We start from the raw sequence: 25727 nt of genomic DNA, 5'->3' as shown, positions 1-25727 counted from the left end.
AGACCACCGAGGGGTCGCTCCAGGGCTCCTCTCCCGATGCTCGATACGAGCTCAGAGAGAGAGGCCCTGAGCACCCGGCGGGAGGGCGAATGTGTGTGTGTCATACTGACCTCGTACCCCCATGTGGGGGTGATTTCGGTCCCGGCTTCACGCCACGCGTCACTGATTCCTGCACCTGGAGAAGAAGAAGTTTGTCACGGACTCCCAGGTCCTGGCCACTCTTGGCCCCAAGCGGTGCCTGGGGGGAACCCCCTTCAGTGCGACAGCCCTTCTCGGGGGTCTGCTCTCTCTCAGGGGTTCAGCCCCTCTGCCTCCTGGAACCGCATCTCTGAGTCTTAGCACGTCTGTCTCTCGCTGTGGGCTCCCTCAGGGACTCCACTCGCTCCGGACCCCCGGAGCCTCCACTCCCAGAGGGAATAATGCCCCCTGTTCTCTAGCCCGGAGCGACTCTCAGCCAGCGTAACACAGGAGGGTTTATTGAGCGTCTGAACCCAGCACAGGAAACTCTCAGGGCCTCAGGCCTGGCCTCCCTCAGCACAGTACATTTAAGTCTCCCCTGCATCCAGGTGGGCTCTGCCTGCTCCCCCTCTCCAGCCCAGAGCCCCCCTGCTGTCCAGCTGGGCATCTGATATCACCTCCCCCATGTCCGGCCACTGTCCTTTGTCTTCTATCCAGGTAAACAGGGTCATCTGGGTCCCCCCTCCTCTCAGCCGTCCTCTGGCCCCCTCTGGCTGGACCTGGCTGGTCAGGTCACCACGGTCCTCTCCCCGCAGCCCATTGTCCTCCCACTGGCCAGAACCAGCTGTGACTTCCGGGCTGGGCCTCTCGGTCATGAGTCGCTGGGGTATCCATTCTCCAGGCCATCGGCCGGGGTCCCAAGTTCCGTCGCTCGTCCTCTGTAACAACAAACTGCCTCTCCCATCACCTCGTTAAACCAGTAACACCCAGGGAAACTGAGTCCCACCTCCTCGGCATGCAAACCATTGGAAAAACCAAGAAAACACCCCCATTTTGTCACATCTCTCCCCCCTTCCAGTCTGAACGGAGCAGGGTCACTTAGCCAGTGACCTGGGGAAGTTCAGGGCCCCCGCCCCGTGATAAAGCATCGGCTATAACATTGGCCCTCCCCAGCACATGGCCCACCTCCATGTCATACCCCTGGAGGAGCAGGGCCCATCTCAGCAGCTTGGCATTAGCCCCTTTCATTGGGTGCAGCCACGTCGGGGTGAATGGTCGGTGCACACGGTGAAGCGCCGCCCACATAGATACGGCTGCAGTTTGTTAAGGGCCCACCCCAGGGCCAAGCATTGCTTCTCTATGGCCGCATAGTGCTACCCCCGGGGCAGCAGCTTCTTGCTCAGGTACACACTGGGGTGTCTCTCCCCCTTAGTATCAGTTTCAATCAGCACCGCCCCCAGCCCTGCATCTGAGGCGTCGGTGAACACCAGGAAAGGTTTGTTCAAATCCGGGTTTACCAGCACTGGGCTTTGGATAAGTGCCCCCTTCAGCGCACAGAGAGCCCTCGGGCACTGCTCGGTCCAGACCACCTTGTCCGGCTTTCCCTTTCGACATAACTGCGTGAGGGGTGCTGCCAGGGAGCTGAAGTGGGGCACAAACCTCTGGTAGTACCCTGCAATCCCCACCTTGCACTTTCCAGCTTTTATGGTCAGTCCTGCATCCTGGAGGCGACCCAGCACCCTCTTCACCTGGGACACATGTTCCTTCCAGGTCTGGCTAAAGACAGATATCGTCAATATACGCTAGAGCAAAGTCTTCCACCCCCCTTAGTAACTGATCCACCAGGCATTGGAAGGTGGCAGGTGCCCCCTTGAGGCCGAAAGGCAGGACCAGGAACTCGAAGAGCCCTATTGGAATGGTGAAGGCGGACTTCACCCTGGCCTCCGGGTCCAAAGGCACCTGCCAGCAGCCTTTGGTAAGATCCATGGTAGTGAGGTACCGGGCACCCCCCAACTTGTCTAGGAGCTCATCGGTCCTCGGCATGGGGTAGGCATCGGACATGGTGATGGCATTGAGCTTCCGATAGTCCACACAGAACCGGATCGACCCGGCCTGCTTGGGGACCAGCACCACGGGTGAGGCCCAGGGGCTGGCGGACGGCTGGATCACCCCTAAAGCCGGCATGTCCCCAACCTCTCTCCCCAGGTCCTGGGCTGATGGACGGGTTGGCTCCCGTCTCCACCTGGTGGACAGCCGGGTTAGTGAGCCCAGGCCGGCTGGAGAACAGCTGCCGGTACGAATGCAGCACGGCTCTGATCTCTGCCTGCTGGGCAGGGGTTAGCTGGTCTGAGAGGGGAATTGACTCCAGCGAGGGGTTAGCCCCAGTCTCAGGGAGGAGTCCCACCAGGGGATCCTCTCCCTTCTCCTCCCACTGCCCACACACAGCCAGCACCAACTTCTCCCTGTCCCAGTATGGCTTCATCCTGTTGACATGATACACCCGGTGGCTGTGAGCCTGGTTGGACAGTTCCACCACATAGTTCACCTCATTTATCTGTCTGATGACCTTGAAGAGGCCGTCCCAGGCCACTTGCAGCTTGTTCTTCCTCACGGGGATGAGGAGCATCACCTGGTCCCCGGTAGCATAGGAGCGGGGACGTGCTGAGCGGTCATACCAGACCTTCTGCTTCCTCTGGGCCCTGGCTAGGTTTCCCCTGGCCAAGCCCATGAGCTCCACGAGCTTTTCCTGGAAAGTCAGTACATACCTCACCACTGATTCCCCATCAGGAGAGGCCTTTCCCTCCCACTCGGCCCTCATCAAGTCCAGGGCCCCCTCACTCTCCTCCCATACAGCAACTCGAACGGGGAGAACCCTGTGGATTCCTGGGCACTTCCTTGTATGCTAACAGCAGGTGGGGTAAATACTTGTCCCAGTCCTGCAGGTGCTGGTCCATAAAGGTTTTCAGCATCATCTTTAGGGTCCCATTGAACCTCTCCACCAACCCGCTGAACTGAGGGTGGTACACCAAGGCCCAGGTGTGTCAGACCCCACACCTCTCCCACAAGCACTGGAGCAGGGTTGACATGAAGTTAGAGCCCTGGTCTGTAAGGACCTCCTTGGGGAACCCCACTGTGGTGAAGATGGTCAGCAGCTCGTCTGCCACCGTGTCTACCTTGATAGAGGCCAGGGCCACCGCCTCGGGGTAGCGCGTAGTGAAATCTACCACCAACAGGATGTATTTGTTCCCTGACCGGGTCACCCTGCTGAGGGGCCCCACTATGTCCATGGCCACCTTCTGGAAAGGCTCCTCTATGATGAGCAAAGGTCTCAGCGGGGCTTTACACTTATCCCGGGCCTTCCCCACCCTCTGGCAGGAGTCACAGGACCTGCAATACTGTCGGACCGTGTCAAAGACCCCGGGGCAATAAAAGTTCTGCAGCAGCCTCTGCCTGGTGCGCCGGATGCCCTGATGCCCCGAAAGGGGGATATCGTGGGCCACGTACAACAGTCTGTGGTGGTACCTCTGGGGAACCACCAGCTGCCTCTTGGCCTTCCAAGGTTCAGTTCGCCCTGAACCAGCCCATTCCCGGTACAGGAATCCCTTCTCCCATGGGAATCGCTCCCGGCGGTTCTCCACCTGGGACCCTGCACTGCCGTGGCCAGCCAGGGCCCTCAGTTTCTCCAAGGAGCAGGACCGGCTCTAGGCACCAGCACTCCAAGCATGTGCTTGGGGCAGCACTTTCCAAGGGGCGGCGCTCCAGGCCCCCCCCCCCCCCCCCCTATTTTTTCCCCTTGGGGCACAAAAAGCCGGAGCCGGCCCTGAGCCAAGGCTTTCAGGCTGAGGTGGAACTGACGCTGCAGTTCTGGCTGCAGTCGCTAGATGGCGCTCACGGCAGCCGGAGTCGCACAGGCTGGATGCAGTCCAGGCTGCCCGGCCGCTGGAGAGCCGGAGCGTCGTCCCCGGACCCCGCCCGCTGCGCCCCTCCCCTGCCTCAGCCCCACACTGCCTGCCCTGGGCGGGGAGAGGCAGAGCCCGGCTCCGAGGGGGGCAGCGGGGGATACTGCCCTGCTGGGGGACCCCTGTGGCTCGGGCACCTGGGGGTCAGTGTCTGTCCTCTCGGCTCTGCCTGCACGGGGCTGGGGAAGCAGCTGTCAGCGCCTGCCCCTCTCAGCCCTTGCACCCCACATCCCATTCGCAGCCTCTTCACTTGTACCTTCCCCCCCATCGCTCCTTCACCCGCACCTCTCCCCTTGTACTCTCCCTTCACCCGCACCTCCCCCTTGTACTCTCCCTTCACCCGCACCTCCCCCTTGTACTCTCCCTTCACCCGCACCTCTCCCCTTGTACTCTCCCTTCACCCGCACCTCTCCCCTTGTACCCTTCCCCAGCCCTCTCCTCCTGCACCTCCCCCTTCCCCTGCACCTCTTCTCCCGCAACCCTCCTGATACCCCCCCTCCTCTTCCACCCTCCTCCGCGAGTACATCACACCCCGCTTCTCTGCCAGTGTAGAGCCCCCAAGCACCCCCACACCCGCTCCTCCGCCTGAACCCTCTTTACTAGATCCCCACCCCTTTCCCGGTACAAGGTATGAGGGTTAGTCTCTATGCCTTCCATGTGCATTTGGAGCACTAAAGATGGGGTTGCGGGGGACGGGGAGGGGCAAGATTTATACTAAAGTGAAATAAAAATAGGAGAAACGGTTTGATCCCCACTGCAAGTGTAAATGGGGATTGCTGTGGTGAATGAGGAGGTCACGTTTGGGGGGGGGAGCCCAGGGCTGGGATGGCAGGGGGTGTGGATGGGGGGGGGAAGAGAGAGCCCAGGTCTGGGGTGGCAGGGGATGTGGGTGGGGGAGGGCACTGGTGGGGGGCGGGGGGAGAGCCCAGGGCTGGGGTGGGGGGCAGACAACATTTTTTTGCTTGGGGCAGCAAAAAGCCTAGAGCCGGCCCTGCCAAGGAGGGATCCACCTGCAGCTCCGTTTGGAATTCAGCTGCTGGGGCTGAGGATACAGCCCTGGCTGGTGGTGTCTCAGTTTCCCCACCTTGGGACGGAGGCTCCGGCCCAGCCCTGTCGAGCCTACCCTCGGCGCTTCAGCCCCGCCCCCCCCCCCCGCCCTCAGGAGGTCCCCCGCCGGCTCTGGCTCCGGGTAAGGACCAGGGCGCTCTGAGTGCCATTCGGCCAGTTCTCCAAGTCGTTACCCATTAGCACCTCGGTAGGCAGGTGATCGTGCACCCTGACTTCTTTGGGTCCCTCCTTAGCCCCCCCATTTCAGGTGTATCTTCGCTACCGGCACCTTGACAAGGGCCCGAATACTCCCCTCAGGGTCATGTAGTCATCGGGCACTAGCTGGTCTGGGTCCACCACCTCAGGCCGCGCCAGCATCACCTCTGCACCCGTGTCCCAGAACCCCTGGACGCTCCTTCCCCGCCACCTCAATGGGGATGATGTGGCGATTGTCCCCCGGGGCCTGTCCCACGCTCACCCGGCGGATTGAGTACGGGCGCTCCGGACCTGGGGCCCCGTCTTCCCCTGCTGGGCTGGCCTGGCGGTCCCCTCCCCCTGGCACAGCCCACTCAACTATGGCCCCCTGGACCAGCAGTGCCCCCTCCCGGTGGGCTCCCACCCAGTTAACACCCCGTGGATTCTGCTTGGCCGCCATTTCCTTCATCTTTAGGCATTGTGCCACCTTGTGTCCTTTTGGCCACAGTGCATTTCAGGTCCCTCAAGTCCCACAAGGGGGGTCGCCCCGCTCCGGCATTCCCGGGTACCCCTGAGTTGGGCTTCCTGGAGTCCCACCTTGGAGAGGTGTCTGGGTGACTCCCCTTCTGAGCCCCCGAAGTGGGTCCTCCTCCTGCCCCCGATCCTGCCCCTGCACTGCGCAGATCCTTGGGCTTCCGGTCCACTAGCCACATCTTAAGGTCTGGAGGGCAGATGTCATACAGCTGCTCCAACCCCACCAGGTTATACACATCCTCTGCGGTACTGGCCCCTGTGCCCTTCCCCCACTTGTGGAGATATTCCCCCAGCAGGTTGGCGACCTCCTTGTAAGTGACACCTGGGGTCTTGCGCACACCCCGGAATCGTTTCCTGTACGCCTCGGGGGTCAGTTCAAACTTCAGCAGCAAAGCCTGTTTGAACAGGTCGTAGTCCCCTGTCTCCACACCATCCATTTGGCTGAATGCCTCTATGGCCTTGGGACCCAGCTGGGGGGCGTCAGACAGCGGAGCCTGTCTGCAGGGTCAGTCCCGATCAGATCACAAGCCTTCTCAAAGGCTGTGAGATAGGCATCAATATCTCCCCCCCCCCCTTCGAACCGGGGCAGCAGTTTGGTGTCTAGAGTCCTCACAACACTGGCATCTCAGGGCCCTTCCCCACTACACCCCGGCAGGCCCTCTTGGCCCGCCGCTCCTCCAGCTCCAACTCGTGCTTCCGCTGTTCTGCACGGTCCACCAGCCTCCGCTCCTCCAGCTTCCGCTCCTTCGCTCTCAGCTCCAGCTCCAGTCTCCGCAGCTCCTCTAGGGAGGAACCTGACTGGGGCCCCCTTGTGCTGATTGGGGAGTCAGGTCTGACGCACTCCCGGTCGCTACACAGACTGCCCTCACGGCTACTCCCCGGCTCTCCGGGCACCCCGGGAGCCCCCCTGGGGTCTGGAGCCTGCGCCTAAGACGGGTCATTCTCTACAAGCTGAGCAATCAGCCGCTCCTTAGTGAGCCTCCCCACGCTCAGCCCCCTCTCCCTGCAGAGACGGGCCAGGTCGCTCTGACGGAGCTGGTTCTAGGCCATTTCCAGGCTGGTTCCGTTCAACACCCTCGTTCTATCGCTGGCAGCCACTCACTGCAAAGCGCCGGCGCCCGCAGCCAACGTCTACAGGGTGCATCCGCCAACCATCCTCTGCTACCACCTTGTCACAGGCTCACAGATCGTGCCCACTCTTGGCCCCGTGCGGTCCATGGGGGGTGCCCCTTTCAGTGAGACAGCCCTTCCTGGGGGTCCACTCTCTCTCAGGGGTTCAGCCCCTCCACCTCCTGGAGCCGCACCTCTCTGAGTCTTAGCACATCTGTCTCTGCCGTGGGCCCCCTCAGGGAGTCCACTCGCTCTGGACCCCCGGGGCCTCCACCCCCCGAAGGGGTTGATGCAACCCGGTTCTCTAGACTGGAGTGACTCTCAGCCAGCGTAAAACAGGAGGATTTATTGAGCATTGAACACAGCATAGGAAACTCTCAGGGCCCTCAGGCCTGGCCTCCCTCAGCCCAGCACATCCCCGTCTCCCCTGCATCCAGGTGGGCTCTGCCTGCTCCCTCTCTCCAGCCCAGAGACCCCTGCTCCCAGCTGGGCATCTGAGTTCACCGGCCCCAAGCCCCGTCTCTGTCTATTGTCTTCTCTCCAGGTAAACAGGGTTGTAAACTGGTTGCCCGGGCCTTCTCTCCTCGCTTCTGTCCTCTGGTTGGAACCAGCTGGTCAGGTCACCGTGGTCCTTTCCCCACAGCCCATTGTCCTCCCACTGCCCAGAGCCGGCTGCAACTCCTGAGCTGGGCCTCCAGGTCGTCAGGTCACCAGTCGCTGGGGTGTCCCTCCTCCAGGCTATCCGCTGGCGTCCCAAGTTGTCTCTCCGGTCCTCTGTAACAACAAACACCCTCTCCCCTCCCCTCGTTAAACCAGTAACACGCAGGGAAACTGAGTCCCACCCCCTCTGCATGCAAACCAGTGGGAAACCACAGAAAACAAGAAAATCCCCCACTTCATCACACACACCCCCGACTCCCCTCACATGTCCATCAAAGGACTCCTGGGTTCTCTCCCCAGCTCTGGCAGGGGAGTGGGGTCTGGGGCTTAGAGCAGGGGGGCTGGGAGCCGGGACTGCTGCTGGGCAGGGAATGGGACACAGGGCCTTTCCCCTCTAGGGGGCGCCAGCTCCCATCCAGCGAGTGTGTGTGTGTGTGTCGGGGGGGAATCTGGCTGGCTCAGGGGTGAGGAATGGCCTCCCCCTGCCTATTTACCATAATTACTCACAGAGACGTGCAGCCCTACAATAAGCGACTTCTGAGGAAGTGGGGGATTTTCTTGTTTTTCCAATGGTTTGCATGCCGAGGGGGTGGGACTCAGTTTCCCTGGGTGTTACTGGTTTAACGAGGTGATGGGAGAGGCAGTTTGTTGTTACAGAGGAGGAGCAACGGAACTTGGGACCCCAGCCAATGGCTGGAGAATGGAAATCCCAGTGACTGGTGACCTGGTGACCGGGAGGCCCAGCTCGGGAGTCACAGCTGGTTCTGGGCAGGGGGAGGACAATGGCAGGGAGAGGACCCCGGTGACCTGACCAGCCAATTCCAGCCAGAGTGGGCCAGAGAACAGAAGAGGGGAGAGGAGGCCCAGGCAACCCTGTTTACCTGGAGAGAAGACAAAGGACGGGGGGGGAGGGTGACGAACTGGGACTGTTCTTAATGTGGTCTTTGAATGCTGAGTGGGGAGTGTTGGCTGGGAAGGCAGGGGAGGTTGGCTGGGACGGTCTGCATTGGGGGATGGGAGACTGGCCTTGAGGGAAGATACCTGAGCATGTAACATGAGAACCCAGGAAGGGGTTAGAGGCCAGGTGACACCTTTGCCTGGGAAACTGAACAAAGGCTGTGGGAGGGGTCGCTAAAGGGAGAGTTTCAGGAGCTGGCTGGGGGGCAGACAGGGCTCTGACCTCCCAAGGGGGCTGTGGGGCCCTGGGACCCCAAGATGGACCTAACTGAGGGGGGTCCTGTTGTCTGTGCCTGCAAGACCTGTCTTGGACTGTGTTCCTGTCGTCTAAATAAACCTTCTGCTTTACTGGCTGGCTGAGAGTCATGGTGAATCGCAGGAAGCCGGGGGTGCAGGGCCTTGTGTCCCCGCACACTCCATGACAGGAGGCTTGGGGCCGGTGATATCAGATGCCCAGCTGGAAAGCAGGGGGGTTCGGGACTGGAGAGAGGGAGCAGGCAGAGCCCATCTGGATGCAGAGGAGACTGGGATGTGCTGTGCTGAGGGAGGCCAGGCCTGAGGCCCTGAGAGTTTCCTGTGCTGGGTTCAGACACTCAATAAACCTCCTGTGTTACGCTGGCTGAGAGTCGCTCCGGGCTAGAGAACAGGGTGGCATTATTCCCTCTGGGAGTGGAGGCCCCGGGGCCCAGAGCGAGGGGACTCCCTGAGGGGGCCCACGGCGAGAGACAGACGTGCTAAGGCTCAGAGAGGTGCGGTTCCAGGAGGTGGAGGGGCTGAACCCCCGAGAGAGACTGGACCCCCGAGAAGGGCTGTCGCACTGAAGGGGGGTCCCCCCAGGGATCGTACGGGGCCAAGAGTGGGCACAACCTGGGAGTCCGTGATAAGCTCCACAGACGGATTGAGCTAGATGGATGATGGGCGAAGTGTGGGATGGATGGAAGGATGGGACAGGGTCTGTGGGGAGGGGTGGAGGGTGTGTGTATGGGGAAGGAGGGATGGGGTGGGGCATCTGGGGAGGAATGGGTGAGTGGGGGGAGGGATGGAGGGATGGGGCAGAGTGTGTGGGGAGGGTGGAGAGAGGGATGGGATGGGTGGGGAGGGCTGCAGGGATGGGGTGTGTGGGGAGGGAAGGGGAATGGGGGTGTGTGGGGAGGGAAGGGGAGGGAAGGGGAGGGGCACAGGCCGGACTCCCCCTCTTCCCCCAGCACTGCTGCCTCTCACCCCTGCCCTGGACCTGCCTTATGCATTACTTCATTTGCTTCTGTGTCTTTTTGTTATTGGACATTAAATGTGTTTTTTAAAGTCACGAGCCTGTCGTCATAGTTACTGAATTTAACCCAGGAGTCCTGGATCCCAGCTTCCCCCGCTCTAACCCCCTATACCCCACTCCCATTCCAGAGCTAGGGAGAGTGTCCTGGCTCCCAGACCCCCTGCTCTAACCACTAGCCCCCACTCCCCTCCCAGACTCAGGGAGAGAACCCAGGAGTCCTGGCTCCTCCCCCTTCCCATTCTAACCACGACACTTCAGAGGTGGCCGCATCTGAGAACCGGTCGAGCCACATGGCATTGCTGTGTGGCTGTCCCCGGCTGTCCCACCCCAGAGGTGGCTGCATCGCAGCACCAGGCATTGTTTATCATGACCCTCTTCCCAGTGCTTTGGTACCCCTGGGCCTGGGCGGTGAGTGTCCAGCCACAGCTGAGCGGCTCGAAGAGCGAGGGGAAGTCCTGAGGGAAACCGAGGCAACATAAAACTCTTCAGCCCGGGGAGGAGCTGGGGATGGCTTTTATTTAGCTGCAGCAGTGAAAGGGTTAACACAGGCCGACCTGCTCCGCATAACTCTGTCTGGAGCAGTAGCTGCCTCTCAAGTGCATTAGCAGAGCGGGCCCCAGCTGAGATGGGGGGAGAGGAGCGCAGCCCACACACAGCCCAGGACAGTCCCTGCCCCAGCTGAGATCAGGGCCCCGTTGTGCCAGGCGCTGCCCACACACAGCGAGAGACCATCTCCAACAAGCTCACAGTGTAAGTAGCCAAATGCAGTGATATATTCCCCATGTTACAGCTGAGAAACTGAGGCACAGACGGGGGGGGGGGGGAGACTTGCCCAGGGTCACACAGCCATTCCGTAGCAGAGCTGGGAATAGGTCCCAGGTGTCCAGCGTCCCAGGCTAGCACCTTAGCCACAAGGCAGGCCGGCTATCCCACTGCTGACACCAGTCTCACTTTAGCTCACTCCCTGCAGTGACCCTGTCCCCCTCTCTGGGCTTAGATGTTGGCGTAGATGTTTTCCTCTGTGAATTGTTCCCCGTCGCCTCTCTCCCTGTAGCATCTTCCTCCTCCTCCTCCTCCTCTCCCTTTCTTCTCAAGGGCTCCTGTGTGGGGAGAGACCGGGTTAGCTGGGAGAAGTGGCTGCTAGGCCCAAGGGAAAGGATGGGAGGGGATGCCAGTGGCGGGTGCTGGAGGGGGAAAATCCCAGCAGAGGGGGATTCTGGGAGCGGGGGAGGGGGATCTCATCAGGGTGGGGGCCGGGGTAGGTACTGGGGGGTCTGGGATAAGCCGCTGGAGGGCCAGGAACCCACCTCTCTGTGTGAGGGCACCGAAGATGCTGGGTGTTCATAGAAGTGACAGACCTACCTGTCTCCAGTCCCTTGGCACCCTCCAGCCCTGGTGGGGACCCAGCCCCCCTGCCTGGGGTGAAACCATCATCAACATCCGACCTCTAGGCCCATTTAGTCTGGTGTCCCGCCTCCTCCCTCCTGCTCCGATCAGACCCACAGATCCATCTATCCCGATATTGCCCCTCCCCGACTGCCATCCCAGAGGAGCAGAGCTGCATGTCGGGGGAGCCCAGGGCTGGGCTAGCAGGGGCTGCGGGTTGGGAGTGAGGGGCACCAGCAAAGATGGGTGGGGGGCGAGTCCAGGGCTGGCACACCAGGGGGCTGTGGGTCAGGATTGAGGGGCAGCAAGTGGAATTTCACACTTCCAAGGAGTGATAGTTGATCTTGGGGATCCATTTATTCCCCCATTCCAGGCTACAGTTCCCACCAGATCCTTCTCCCGTCCTGCCCGAGTCTCACCTTCCCTTCACGACTTTCCAGGCCACTGCAGCCCCGGCAACAACCAGCACGAGGCTCCCAGCAACCGCCAAGGCCACCACGAGTGTCCAGGAGAAGCCCGCTGCAAACCAACAGCTGGTGTTAGCGGTGGGATCGGCTGGGCGGCCATGGGCCCTACAGGGCTTGTAATGAACTGGTGGGTACGGCGTAGGGGGAGGGTCCCCTGAGCGGGAGAGCGGCCGAGGGCTGGCCTAGCCATGGGGACTGAGCTCCCTTCCCCACCTCTCCAGGGAGGCACAGAGGTGAAAGGGGGCAGGTGGGGACTGTGTGACTTATACGTGGGTTGCCATCTGTATAAGTGGCTGGCACATAGCACCGTATTTCCTCACATATACATCTCTGCCTGAAGACAAAAAGGCCACTGCTTTTAGCTAATGGCAAAACTGGATCCCATGCCCAGCCCCCGCCAGTCCCCGGTACCTGCAGTCACAACGGTCAGCACGGCCTGGCTCTGCCCATGGGCGTTGGTGGCAACGCAGGACACGTTGGCCAGGGCCCCGGCCGGGCCCCGCAGCTCCCCGCTCACGGCCGGGCCCTGTGCCCACGAGGTCGCTCGCAGCTCAGGGCCCTCGAAGTCCCCGGTGAGGGTGCGATTGGGCAAGCGCCACTCGAGGTGGGGCGGGGGGTTCCCCTCAGCTGCGCAGTGACACGTGGCCACTCCCCCGGGCCCGTGGCCCCACACCGTGCAGTTCCCCTGCGGCAGCAGCTCTGGCGGGTCTGCAACGGGACGTGGGATGTGTGGGGGGATTTGCCTCCTGGGACCCCAGTGCCCTCCTATAGAACTCAGGAGTCCTGGCTCTGGGCCCACCCCGCCATTAGACCCCACGCCCCTCCCAGAGCCAGGGATAGAACCCAGGAGTCCTGGCTCTCAGCCCCCACCCCTCTAAGGATTAGACCCCACTCCCCCGCCAGAGCTGGATGGGGTCACTCACAGTGGACCTGGAGCTGGACAGATCTGCGGGTGAAGACCCCGACCAGGGCGGGGTACGTGACGGTGCAGACGAGCTCTTTGCCGTCGTCCCCTGGGGCCGGCGTGAAGCTGAGCTCAGAGCTGTAGGAGACACTGCCGTTCGCCAGGGCGACCGAGACGTTCCTGGCTGTGTAGTCAAACCCTCCTGTCCAGGTGATTTGGGGAGGGGTCCCAGAGCAGGTCCCTGGAGCCTGGCAGGTCACATTCACCAGCTGTCCGGAGAGCAGCACCTCGGGGACCCTCAGCACTGGCTGCTCCGACAGCTCTAAGCAGGCAACACCATTAAAATTCGATTCAGTGGAGAATTACTGGGGTTAATCCCCAGAACTCCCGGCCTCTTGGTATTAGTGGGGCTAACCAGTGGGACTCCCTGCCACTGCATGTTGTTAATCTCAAGAACTCCCCCAACTGAGTATTAGTGGGGCTAACCCCTGGGGTATAAGCAGAGTTAATCTTGCTGAGCTCTCCAGGGCCCCTGGCCTCACCTGTCACATCCACCAGCGGCTGGGTCTCATAGTAGCTGTATTTAAAGTCTCCCTTCACAAAGCGGAAGTAGTAGCGGTCCCTGTCTCCAGCTCTCACATCGCTGATGAGCAGGGAGCAGTCGTCCGGGGCGTCCCCCACCAGCCTGATCCGGCCCCCAGGCTCCCTCAGGGCCCTGCCGGGATCTGTGGTGGCCACGGCCAGGCTGGTGTCCCTGTCGTCGTCCATGAGGAACCAGTATTTGTAGGCGACCCCGGAGGAGTTGAAGTTGGCTTTGAAATTACAGGGGAGCAGGACGCAGAGACCCTGCTGGGCCGTGACGCGGGACGGGACCTGGATCCGATAGACGGGCGCCTGGCAGAGCCGACCTGCAGGGGAAACAGACCAGCTCTGCCGGTGCCCCTCAGTCCCGACCCGCAGCCACCTGATCCACCCCCGCCACCACAGAGAGCTCTGCCGGTGCCCCTCAGTCCTGACCCGCAGCCCTCCTTGATCCACCCCCACACGGAGTTCTGCCAGAGCCCCTCAATCCCGATCTGCAGCCCCTCGATCCACCCTGCCCCCACACAGAGCTCTGGCAGTGCCCCTCAATCCCGACCTGCAGCCCCCTGATCTAACCCCGCCCCCACACAGAGCTCTGTCAGTGCCCCTCACTCCCGACCCACAGTCCCCCTGATCCACCCCTGCCCCCACACAGAGCTCTGCAGGTGCCGCTCAGTCCTTCCCTGGGGAGAGAGAATAAAAAGACACCAACAAGGGAGCAGAGATGAAATATGGGAGGCTTGAGGGGAGTGGGGTCTAGTGGTTAGAGCTGGGGGGGGTGGGGAGCTGGGAGCCAGGACTCCTGGGTTCTCTCCTGTCCCTAGGAGGGGAGTAGGGGGCTAGTGGTTAGAGTGTGTGTGGGAGTGTTTCGAAGTCACTGACTGGTGCCGACTCTGATAACAAGACTCGATTTCTCGGGTGGGTCAATATTTGCCTTTATTAGCAGTACCGGGTTTACAATGGCGCCGGGCCCAGGCTCCAAAGGGGCCCCGGCCCGGCCCGGCCCGCTCTGATTGGGCTGCAGCCGAAAGCACGGCCAACTCTTCCTTCCCCGCCGCCTCTGTCCCGCCCCCACTGGCAGCCAAGCTCCCCCCCCCCCCACCTCCTTCACCGGCGCCGCCCCCAAACAGCTGTTTGCTGGCGCTCCAGGAGGGAGGGGGAGCAGGCAGAGAAGAGGAAGGGGGTGGGAGGCTTGAGGTGGGGGATGGAATCGGGGCAGGACAGAGCAAATGCGGGGCCCCCACACTCCCCCTACCCATACACCCCACGCCGTGAGACATTCAGGGCACGGGGTGGGGCGGGGGGCTGGGAGCACCCCTACGACACCAGCCCACATCCCCAGTCCCCTGCCCTGACTCCTGCACCCCCCCACATCCCCACCCCCACCCTGAGCACCAAATGGGAGCTCCTGCAGCCCCCTCCCCCACATCCCCAACTGCACCCCTCGCACCAAACAGGAGCTGCCCCAAGTAAGCGCCCCACACCCAACCTCCTGTCCCAGCCCTGAGCCCCCTTCCTCACCCTAACTCCTGGCCAGACCCCGCACCCCAATGTTTTTTACATTTGTTTTTTATAAAACGCTCTTATCCAAAGCGCTTAACACTAGTTAGCTAATGGTACAAACAATATTTGGAAAGATCATGAAGTGTCCGCCGAGACCCCCAGCGATTTTCAAGTGGTCTGTGGAAAAACAAGTTAGACGACAAGAACAATCAAGGTACCGCACTTTATTTTCATTTACTTGCTATTACTTATAGGAGAGGGAGGAAGAAAAAAAGAATGAAAATGGGGGGCGGGGGGAGATAAAATATAAAATAAAATATATGGAGATATAACTATCTCATAGAACTGGAAGGGACCTGGACAGATCATCAAGTCCAGCCCCCTGCCTTCACCAGCAGGACCAAGTACTGCTCCAGATCCCTAAATGGCCCCCTCAGGAATTGAACTCACAACCCTGGGTTTAAAAGACCAATGCTCAACCACTGAGCTATCCCTCCCCCATAGTATGAGGAAATGGTGTTTTTCTTGGTTGGGTCCAAAAGAGGGGCCCCAAAAATGAAGCTGAGCACAGGGCCAGGGGGCCCCACTAACCCTAAATCAACCACTGGGGCTGACCCCTCCCTCGCCCCAGCCCCTCACACCACTGCCAGGATATGGGGCTGACCCCTCCCTCGCCCCAGCTCCCCACAGCACTGCCAGGATCTGGGCTGACACCCTCCCCACACTGCTGCCAGGGGCTGGCCCCTAACCCCCCCCCCCCCAGCTCCATTCTAGCTGGGGCTGACCCCCCAAGCCCTGCTGCCTGACCCCTCGCGTCGCCACCCTCCCACACACACGTTTCTCCACGCCCCGCTAGGGGGCCGCACCCGACTTTTCTGGTAAACTGGGCATTTCTTCATTAGCTCTCACCAACTGATCGGCTGGTGAGAGCAAATGGGATAAATGCCCATTTTTGTCAGAGAAGTCAGGATGGCCGGGACAGAGCTTAAAAAGGGACCTGCCCCGGCCAAATGGGGACGTATGGACACCCTGTCTCCAGGCAGATGGGTCCTGAGGGAGTCTGGCCAGGGTGACGGCAGACCCTGGCATGGCTGATCGTGCCAGTCCCGAGAGGCCGGAGTGATTCCCCGCCCTGGCACTGGACCGGCCTCGGCCACGCTGCCAGCTCAGCCTGGCAGACGCCGGCCCCTTGCAGCAGGGCCGGTGAGTGGCCAGGGGGCAGCGTGTGAGGGAGTGGGTCTCTGGAGGTGGAGGGGGGCTGCTGGGCACTGGGGGGTTTCTTGGGGAGCGGTGGAGGTCTGTGTGTCGGGATGCTGGGCAGTAGGGGGGGGGTCTCTTGGGGGGCGGTGGGGGAGGTCTGTGTGTTGGGATGCTGGGCAGTGGGGGGGTTCTTGGGGGGCGGTGGGGGAGGTCTGTGTGTCGGGATGCTGGGCAGTGGGGGGTCTGAGTGGGGTGTTGTGTAGTTGTGGTGGTGGGCTGTGGGGAAGTGCATTGGGCAGGTGTGGTGCAGCTGTATGGGGAGTGCTGGGCGGGGCGATGTGTGTGCGCAGGCCGCTGTGCATTTGTGGTGGAGGGGCTGTGTGGGGGGCTGCTGGGCATAGGGAGTCAGGGGCTGTGTGCCCGGCCTGGGCCTACCCTCGAGGGAAGGGACATGCTGGTAGCACAGGGCCGGGTGGGCCAGTGTGCGTCTGGCAACATCTAGTTTGTATACAGTGCCTTGCACTGGGCTGGGTGGAGTGGGGCCGGCCCCACCATGCTATGCCCCATTGCCCCTGGCTGGCCCCTAACTCTGGGGACTGACCCCCCACTCCCCTGGGCCATGCTCCTTTGCCCTTATGGGGGCCCACAAAAGGTAAATCTGGCCCTGTTTATTAGCCGGTGAAAGAGGAAGCGGCTTTGGGCTGGGAGCCAAGGGCTTGTGGGAGGGGAATTTTATTAACCAGCCCCGCTCTTCCTGAACATCTTGTTCTCCCCACAGCTCTGCCAGAGCCCCTTTAGTTCCCTAAACCACAATTTATTTGTCCAGTATCAGGGATTTCCCTCCCCCACAAGGGGGGGGTGTAGCCACCCTGAAATCTCCGTTCACCCCCGAGTGTTGAAACCAACCAAGGGGAGGAACATACCAGGAACCAAGACTGCACCAACCCGCCATCTGCAGCTTCACGTGGTTTATCGACGTCCCAACAGCCCGAAGCACAAACCAAGCTATCTACTGAAGAAACCGCAAGCTAAGGGCTGTTCTCCATGTTTGTCGCTCAAACGTTTCCCATTTAGTTAGGGTTACCATATTTGAACATTGAAAAAAGAGGACACTCCATGGGGCCCCGGCCCCGCCCCAACTCCGCCCCTTCCCCTCCCCCGGTCCCACCCCTTTCCCCACCCCCGGCCCCGCCCAACTCCGCCCCTTCCCTGTCCCCATTCCAACCCCTTCCCCAAAGTCTCCGCCCCCTCCCCTGAGCACCCCACATTCCCCCTCCTCCCTCCCAGCCACACGAAACAGCTGCACCAATTCTAAAGTCAGGCACTCCACTAGTATAGACTCCCATGACTTTAATGAAGCTGCTCAGTGGAGGATCTGCCCCGGCGCTCAGTTTTTGGGAGCGGTCAGGACACGCAGCTCACACTGTTCTGTTTCCCAGCTCCCCAGATGCCTTGGAGCACCCAGTTCTCCTCCCTGCCCGGTAAAATCCCGGACATTTTGAGCTATTTAATTCTTTAATTCTAAAACGTAATTCTTTATATGTAGTGAACTTTGTATTTTCGTTTTGGCATTGTGTTTGCTCCTAGGATCAGGGGCAGCCAGGGTCTCCACGTGCTGGGCCCGCCACAAGCCAAGCTCAGAGGCTCCCATTGGCTGGGAAAAGCTCCAATGGGAGCTGTCGGAGCCAGCCCCTGCAAGCCCTGCCCCCGCAGCTCTGATTGGGCAGGTATTTCGCAGTGATCCACCACACTGCTGTGTCTCATCACAAATGGGGAGCTGAGTGCCATACAGCACACCCCAGCCCCAGGAGCTCTGATCCACTTGCAGGCAAGGCAGCCCGATGCCCATCGCAGCCAGAGCTCTGATCCCTCTGCACACTCCTGCCTTTTTCACACTGCCCTCCCCTCCTCCCCCACCACAGTCAGTGCTTTTTGGCGACTCCCCGGAGCAGCTCCCCCAGCGCTGCCCCCCACCTGTGCAATCAGCGGCGCATGGTACTCCCAGCTTTGCTGGCATCCCTGGCTTACCTTAGAGCAGGCTCTGGCGACTGCTGCTGCTCCCTGACTCTTCGGCTCTCTTTAAGAGCCAAGCTGCCCTAGTGCTACCGGCTTCAGGCACTTCTCCTACCTGGGCTCCAGCTGAGCTGCTCCTGCCAGCTCAGACTGTAAGAGCCGAGCTGCTGGCTTCTGGCAGCCCTCCCCTACCTCAGGACCCAGAGCTGGCTGGACACGTCCCTTCCCCAGCTCAAGCCGAGCTGCTCGGCTCCGCCCCCTCAGACTTACAGAGCAGAGCTGCAGGAGCCAGCGTTACCGGCTTCAGGCAGCCCCCCCCCACCTCGGGACCTTGCACCGTGGGAGCAGCTCAGCTGGAGCCGGGTAGGAGAAGTGCCTGGCTGGGGGCTCGGGGTCCGGAGGCGGGGGGGGTGCTGCCTGAAGCCAGTAGCGCTTGCTCGGGCAGCTTGGCTCTGTAAATCTGAGAGAGGAGGAGTGGAGCAGAGCCACAGGGGGAGAGGAAGTGCCGGCCATTTTCCCGGACATGTGTGGCTTTTCAGCAATTCCCCCCGGACGGGGGTTTGATTGCTGAAAAGCCGGACATGTCCGGGAAAAAGAGGACGTATGGTAACCCTAATTTAGTGACCATGCAAAGGAAGCCCCTGGTGCACCTCTGGCCACAAAGCTTACGCGGAAGGAAAGCGTCTCGCTGCTACAGCGGGGAAAAGTGGAGGCGCTTGGTTTGCCAGGCCCATCAGCAAAGCCAGGGCTGACGAGCCCAGTGAAAGGGCTGCAAAACACCAAGAGTCTGGTCTGCAGGAAACCTCTGAGCCAGTCACGGACACAGGCAGGTTTAGAAGCACTTAATGCTGGAGACACAGCACAGTTTGTGTCACACCCCAACGGGAGGCCGCGTGAAGTGCGTTGTCACTTGCTAACGCTGAATGTGGACGCTGGGTTGGAACAAGACCGGCAAACGCTCCCGATCTTTCTGCAAGAAACGCAGCTGACTGGCTAGAAACAGCAGAGCAACAGTGAAAGACGCAGGAGCTGGGAAGTGAAGAACTCTCTCCCCGCAGTCAGACAACTTGCAGACATGGCTGAGAAATGCACCGTGCAAATGGGTGTCACGTACGAAGTCACTGCGGACGTTCTCCAGATGGCCGTGGGAGGCCAGTAAATGCATTTCTAGATGTTCAGATTATAGACGACATATCGGCCGCATCTCTGACAACCCACATCTCAGAAGAGTTAAATGCTTGTCAATTGGACCCCAAAGAGATGCTGCTTCTGCATTTGATGGAGCTGCAAACTTCTCTGGAAGACCTTGTGGAGTGCAAGCTTTGCTCAGAGCAAGGTATAATCCTAATCTCTCCTATATACGGCAGAGGCCGTTTTAACTGCAGGATCCGGACAGATAATGAAGCAAATAATTAAGCAATCAATTTGCAAACACCTGGAAGACAATAGGGTGATAAGTAACAGCCGTCATGGATGTGTCAAGAACAAATCGTGTCACACCAGCCTGATAGCTTTCTTTGACAGCGTAACAAGCCTTGTGGATAGGGGAAAGCGGTAGACGTGGTACACCTTGACTTTAATAAGGCTTTTGATACGGTCTCATATGATCATCTCATAAACAAACTAGGCAAATACAACCTAAGTGGGTGCATAACTGGTTGGAAAACCGTTCCTAGAGAATATTTATCAGTGGTTCACAGTCAATCTGGAAGGACATCATGAATGGGGTCCCGCAGGGATCAGTTCTGGGTCCGGTTCTGTTCAATATCTTCATCAATTATTTAGATCATGGCATAGAGAGTACACTTTTAAAGTTTGCAGCCGGGGTTGCATTCAAAATAATCTGGACAAACTGGAGAAATGGTCTGAAGTAAATAGGATGACATTCAATAAGGACAAATGCAAAGTGCTCCACTTAGGAAGGAACAATCAGTTGCACACATACAAATGGGAAATGACTGCCTGGAAGGAGTACTGCGGAAAGGGATCTGGGGGTCATAGTGGATCACAAGCTAAATATGAGTCAACAGTGTAACACTGTTGCCAAAAAGTAAACATTGTTCTGGATGCCACATTTCAGGAAAGATGGGGACAAATTGGAGAAAGTCCAGAGAAGAGCAACAAAAATGATTAAAGGTCTAGAAAAAGGTCATAGATCATAAGCAAAGATTGAAAAAAATGGGTTTGTTTAGTCTGGAGAAGAGAAGCCTGAGAGGGGACATGAGAACAGTTCTCAAGTACATAAAAGGTTGTTGCAAGGAGAAGAGAAGTAAATTGTTCTTGTTAACCTCTGAGGATAGGCCAAGACGCAATGGGCTTAAATTGCAGCAAGGGAGGTTTAGGTTGGACATTAGGAAAAACTTCCTGTCAGGGTGGTTAAGCACTGGAATAAATTGCCTAGGGAGGTGGTGGAATCTCCATCGTTGGGAATTTTTAAGAGCAGGTTGGACAAACACCTGTCAGGGAAGGTCTAGATAATACTTCGTCCTGCCATGAGTACAGGGGACTGGACTAGATGACCTCTCGAGGTCCCTTCCAGCCCTACAATGCTGTAATCTGTTCAGCTAGAACTAGTACGAGCTGCAGAATCTTGAAAAGACATTTAAAAAGCCGTAAATTCAATGTCTTCATTATACTCTTTTTCTCAGCAAGAGTCCAAAAAGCCTGAACGTCTTGGAGAAAATAGAAGATGCTCCAGGACTGAAGTTCAAGTTAATCCAACCTGGGAAATCCTCTTTCCTCACCGAACAGAACGCCGTGTTCTGGGGGGAGTTGCCGTCTGCCTGGTCAGGAGCAGGAAGGAAGGAGCCTGCCGTGAAGGCCTGGCAGAACCGGGCACAGGAGAAGCCTCCGAAGGGGAACTGACGGCATTCAACAAGGGCAAACTTACAGCAAGAAGCCAAGGAGGCTGGAGCTGTCGTGCTTCATAGAAGGCTTGAGTAGCCAGCTCTAATGTGGTGACGGTTTTAAAACAGTAGTTAGATCTAATAAAATGGCCCTGACTTATTTTTCAGTTTTTACCATGGTGCCATACAGCCCCCCCCTCGCACTCACGGGCTCACCCCTCAGTCCTCACCCCCTGTGACTTCAAACACCCCCCACCCCCATTTCAATTCCTGGGGAAAATACTGCTTTGAAATCACATTCTCCCAACAGCTCTGCTGGTGCCCCTCACTCCCGACCCACAGCCCCCTGTTAGTCCAGCCCTGGACTCTACCCCCCCTCCCCGCTAGAGCCCCTTTATTTCCCCAAACCATAATTTATTTGACCAGTATCAACGCTTACAGCAGGAGGCATCTGGAACCCAGGACTCCTGGGTTCTCTCCCCAGCTCGGGGGATTCCTGCCAGCCCAGGTGTCTCTGCTGTTGTTCTCTTACCCTGGCAGAGCAGTGCGAGGATGATTTCAATGCAGAGCTTGGTGGAAGGAGGCATCTGGCTGGCTCCTGGCACCCACATCCTCCTGGTCCGCGGCTCCGGGGGGCAGCCAGCGCCCGGACTCACAGGCTCCGTGATTTGTTGCACTCAGTGAGTCCCAGATCGCTGTCTGGGGAGGTGCTGGTGGGAGAGAGGGCGGGGAAATGACTGAGCAGAGCAGGGCAGTGGGGTCTAGTGGTTAGAGCGGGGCGGGGCTGGGACTCACACACAGGGTCTGTCTGTATTTACCTAGGGCCCGGGTGATTCTGCCCTAGCCCAGCCCTGATCTGGGGGCAGTGCCCTCTCCCTGTGTCCCTCCCCCACAGCCTGTGCACTCAGCCCCTGGGCCTCTCCCACCCCAGCTCTGGTTTTCACCCCAGCTGCGGGGAATGTGCACGTCTGACTGGGGTGATGCTGTCCGGGGTGCGAGCTGGGCTGGGGAGCAGCCGTGTCCCCTCCCCCTTCCAGCCCAAGATGCTGCGTTGCTGGCGACCTGCTCCCCCTCCAGCCTCCGCCCACACCCAGCCTCCAGCCTGTGGCTTGCGCCAGTAGTCGGCTCCTCACCAATTAAACTGCAGAGCGACCCCAGCAAGTGCTCAATCCCTGCCTCCCTCCAGCTCCCCTCTGGAGATCTGCCTCATGCACGGCCCGGTCCGCTCCCGGTGCCGGACGGATCCGTCAGCTCAGCAAAGGCCAATGTCCTGCCCCAACCCTGGAGTCCCCAACTGCGGCTCCAACCCACGCCGGTGTCGAGGGAACATTAACACAACCTGATTCACTCCAGCACGGCCGCTGTTAAGTGATAGGCAGGAAAGTGAGCATTGGGAACAATGGAAATCAAAAGGCTGCCTGAGAAGATTGCATTGTATGTGTCTTTCTTTGGCCTGTTTCCAGACCCTTACACTTGCTTTCATTTGACTCTTTATCTCAGCTAAAGAAAGTTCATTTGGAGTTTACTGGTGTTAGGGGCCAAATCCTAAAGTTTGTGTTTGTATTATAATCAATTTATTGTATTTGGGTGGCTTCCATGTTAGACTCCAAAACGGAGTATTGGTCATGTGACTGGAGGGTTAGCTAGACTGCTTCCCGCCCTTTTCAACGGTCAGCAGTGGTAAACAAGGACCAGCTCAAACCTGATTAAACAGGAAAAACCCTTAGGTGTGCCAGTAAATGTGGGAACCAACCTCTGACCTCGGTGGTCAGACTTGCAACCTTCCTTTCTTTTCTCTGGGGGACAAATTTTACCGAGGGTAAAGATAAGGCCCTTCGGATTTTTCGAGATGGACCGTGGCTTCGCGCTGAAAGGATGGGAGACGGAGTCAAATAAAAATGCGTTGGATTTCGCAGTTGAATTATTTGGCAAGGGCAGAAATCCGTGGGAAGAGGGGGTAATATCTGGCCCTGATGCCCCGAATACCGTTAACACGTTATGGGAATGTCCCTGCCTGTATACAGACCAACTGAAGAAGGCAGAGGCATAGCGCCCTGTTATATGGCCCAGCACTGAGTAGCCGAGTGCTACATAAGGAGGTAGCTAGACTGAAAACAGAAGTTCTCTGTCTCCAAACCACAATTCGACCAATTGGTTTTAGACAATAACGCCGAAGAGACAAGAAATGCTGCACTCACGAACCAAATTCTGCAGCTGGAAACGCAGGTGACGCAGGGAAGCTACCAGGGCAGAGAGCACTGCAGAAATTTGTAGCCTGGTGCTTTAAGAGGCCCAAGCAGCCGTTAGGAGGCTGATGCAGGAGATCAGGGATAACGCTGCCCAAAAGGCGGATCATAAGGAATGCAAAAGGGTAATGGGGGAACTGCAACTAGAACTGAGTTCCTATGAGGGTTTACATAGTGCCAAACACCGGGATCCCCTTGCAGCTGACAGCAGCAAGGAGGGGAGCTGGGAGTTTATTATAGGGACAGAGAGAGAGGAAATTAACCGTCCCCTGTACACCTCATGTGATATCAAGGAGAAGACACATTCGGTTAGTCCTACAGGACCATGGAGGGAGGACGCCCCTCTGATGGCCCTTATTGTGACTTTAATCACTGGATCTCATGACCAGACTGACCGACCTCCCACGCTAAAGGAGGAGGAGAAGGTTCTGACGCCACTGCAAGCCCGAGCGTTAGACCGACAATTTGGGAAGTGTAATAAGGAAGCGGTATTAGAATGGCTTACCCGTGGGTCTGTTGCACCCCACCTGCCGCAAGATGATTTTATAGCACTGTTAAGGGAGCGTATGGCAACTAGAAAGGCAGGTGCCCTTTACCCAAGATATTTCGAGGTGTCTACGTCATGTTCCATCCTAACGTAAACATAACTGGGCAAGCACACGCAGAGAGGCAAGCCGAACGGGAAAGACCTGAGAGATGTTTTATGCAGAAAAAGCTTTTATTCTGGCTTGCTGGGATGGTAAATGGAATAGAAACATAGAATACCAGGGACCTCAGGAGGTGATCTAGTCCAACCCCCTGCTCAAAGCAGGACCAATCCCCAGACAGATTTTTGCCCCAGATCCCTAAATCAAGGATTGAACTCACAACCCTGGGATTAGCAGGCCAGTGCTCAAACCACCAAGCTATCCCTCCCCATATGGTTACATATGATGTACCTGAATGAAGGCAATTGTTTGTTCCGGGGAGTCGATTGGCCTTGGGCCCAGTAAATATCCAGGCCACTAACCCACAAGAGCTGGAAACCAAAATCAGAGAGATATTTGAGTTGCAACAGCTAATTAACCCAGCTGCAGTCTCACAAGGCCACGTCGCTGCAATTACAGCTGACCGAACAAAATGGATGGGAAAATTAAACCAGAACTAGTCCAAACAGTATCTACTGGAAGGAGCTAAAAAGGACATCTTCACCACCCGCAGGGTATTGGCTAAATACCAACCCTGGCCTGAGGTAAACAAACTCCCAGGAGATGAGATGTTTAAAAGATTGCTCTGCCACGAGCAGAAACAGCAAGGTGGTGAGCAGCCCGTAGCACCAGGACACTCAGCGGCTGCCCAGGAGGCACCATACTGAGGACGCCGAGGCTCCCGAAGCCCCGGAGCGGTGGCCTCTCTGGAATGCGATCAATGGGGTAGGCCCACCACTCAAATTGTTGTTAAAGGGAGTTTCGGAATCATTTCACAGCAAATGCTGGTGGATACAGGGGGATCCATTGGTATCCTGGCAAATGGAAAACTGACACACTTACCTATTCCCATCCAGGAGATTAGCTCACTGGTGTCATATAATGGCAAGGGAAGGCAGGTGCCCTTTACCCAAGATCTTTTATGTATGTTAGGCTCTCTGAAACAAAGGGATTCATTCCGGCTACAGTCCCCAGAGGGGCAGGGGAGCTCGGGGATGGACTGGCTTAAAAGGTTTAGGGTAACCGTGGACCTCCTTCATCGAGCCCTCTGTGAGGCAGAAGGTGGCGAGGAGGGACAGATTATTCCAACAGCATGTCGAGTATCTGCACTCAAGGCACCACAATCTCTTATTATACCCGAGACCTGGGAAAGGGAAGTGATGGCCGTGACCGACAAACATCTTGCGGCCTTTGCACAAGCTAAACGGCGACGTGGAAAAATTAAGGCCAACGTAACAATACCAGGTCCTGATCCTAGACCAGTGCGTCAGGACAAAGTTTTCCACTGAAGCGCAACAGGGGTATCAGACCTACCCTTGAGGCTTTAATGGAACAACAAGTCCTGGTGGAACGCACCAGCCTTTGCAAATTCTCCTATATGGCCGATTCGAAAGGCTGACAAAACATCTTGGCGCCTGACGGTCGACTGTAGAGCGATGATTAACGTTACCCCAAGACTAGCCCCGGGAGCGGCCAAGTTCTCTGAAATAACGGCACCTGTATCCAGTGGAGCCCAGTGGTATTCCGTATTGGATTTATCTCATGCGTTCTTTAACATCCCCATGGACCCCCACTGCCATTATAAGTTTGCTTTCACTTTTAGGGACACCCAGTTACCATTCACCCGGGTTCCCCAACGGTTACACAATGCCCCTTGTATTTGCCATCAATCCGTTTCTGAAATGTGGAAGAATTTAGACTGCGCTCAGCAGGTCGTTAGCTATGTTGATGACGAACTTATTGCCACAGTGACTTAGCAAGAGAATTTGGACGCCCTGGATAAAGGGCTTCAAGTGATTAAAAAAAACCTGGTTTGATCATAAACCCTGAAAAAGCTCGGTTAGGAAAGCAACAGGTAACATCCCTGGGGGTGCAGTAGGGACCTGCGGGTAGATGCCCAGATAAAAATCGAGTGGAGCTAATCGCGAAGCTACCTGCACCAACTGACGTAGGAACATTAAGATAATTCCTGGGCCTGGTGGGATTCTCTCGGGATTTCAGAGAAGGGTAGAGCGAAAAAGCGAAACCTCTGTATCTGCTCCTGAAAAAGGACCAGGGATGGGAATGGGGAACACCACAGAGAGATGCAGTGCTGGCTCTGAAGGAAGCCTTAATGAAGGCCCCAGCTCTGGCTTTCCCAGACCCCCACAAACCATTTTACCTACAGGTCACGCATACCCCTATCTCTATAAAGGCCATATTAC

At 58.0% G+C, this 25727-nt stretch overlaps 1 protein-coding gene across 4 annotated transcripts; it reads right to left on the bottom strand.

Annotated features, from left to right (window-relative positions):
• Positions 1 to 10187: 10187 nt before the first annotated feature.
• On the bottom strand, positions 10188 to 21954 carry LOC101944821 (sialic acid-binding Ig-like lectin 13). Of its 4 annotated transcripts, none has more exons than XR_006173808.2 (8): positions 21725 to 21954; positions 21124 to 21301; positions 12990 to 13355; positions 12467 to 12769; positions 11955 to 12251; positions 11496 to 11595; positions 10998 to 11106; positions 10188 to 10790 (listed from the first exon to the last, which is right to left on the bottom strand). XR_006173808.2 is itself a non-coding variant. In XM_008175906.4 (8 exons), the coding sequence occupies exons 2-8, from the start codon at positions 21200 to 21202 to the stop codon at positions 10781 to 10783; spliced, it is 1209 nt and encodes a 402-aa protein (XP_008174128.1). In that variant the 5' UTR covers positions 21203 to 21301; positions 21725 to 21954; the 3' UTR covers positions 10188 to 10780. The 4 variants fall into 4 exon arrangements, 3 of the variants coding, with proteins under 3 accessions (XP_008174128.1, XP_065429808.1, XP_005293973.1); XM_008175906.4 differs by having other exon boundaries at positions 11053 to 11106; XM_065573736.1 differs by lacking the exon at positions 21725 to 21954 and adding an exon at positions 21410 to 21530 and having other exon boundaries at positions 11053 to 11106.
• Positions 21955 to 25727: the final 3773 nt, after the last annotated feature.

The sequence above is a fragment of the Chrysemys picta genome, chromosome 20, assembly GCF_011386835.1.
Source record: "Chrysemys picta bellii isolate R12L10 chromosome 20, ASM1138683v2, whole genome shotgun sequence".
Lineage (NCBI taxonomy): Eukaryota > Metazoa > Chordata > Testudines > Emydidae > Chrysemys > Chrysemys picta.
The sequence above is the reverse complement of the archived record's forward strand: the minus strand, read 5'-3'. Positions and strand labels throughout refer to the sequence as shown.

What these genes read in the sequence shown, in the direction of transcription:
- LOC101944821 (XM_008175906.4), bottom strand. Translation starts at nt 21,202, where the DNA reads ATGTGGGTGCCAGGAGCCAGCCAGATGCCTCCTTCCACCAAGCTCTGC. An exon ending in GCCGCTGGTGGATGTGACAG is followed by an intron (nt 12,770 to 12,989) that starts GTGAGGCCAGGG and finishes TTGCCTGCTTAG; the next exon opens with AGCTGTCGGAGCAGCCAGTG. An exon ending in GCTGACCGTTGTGACTGCAG is followed by an intron (nt 11,596 to 11,954) that starts GTACCGGGGACT and finishes GTTGGTTTGCAG; the next exon opens with CGGGCTTCTCCTGGACACTC.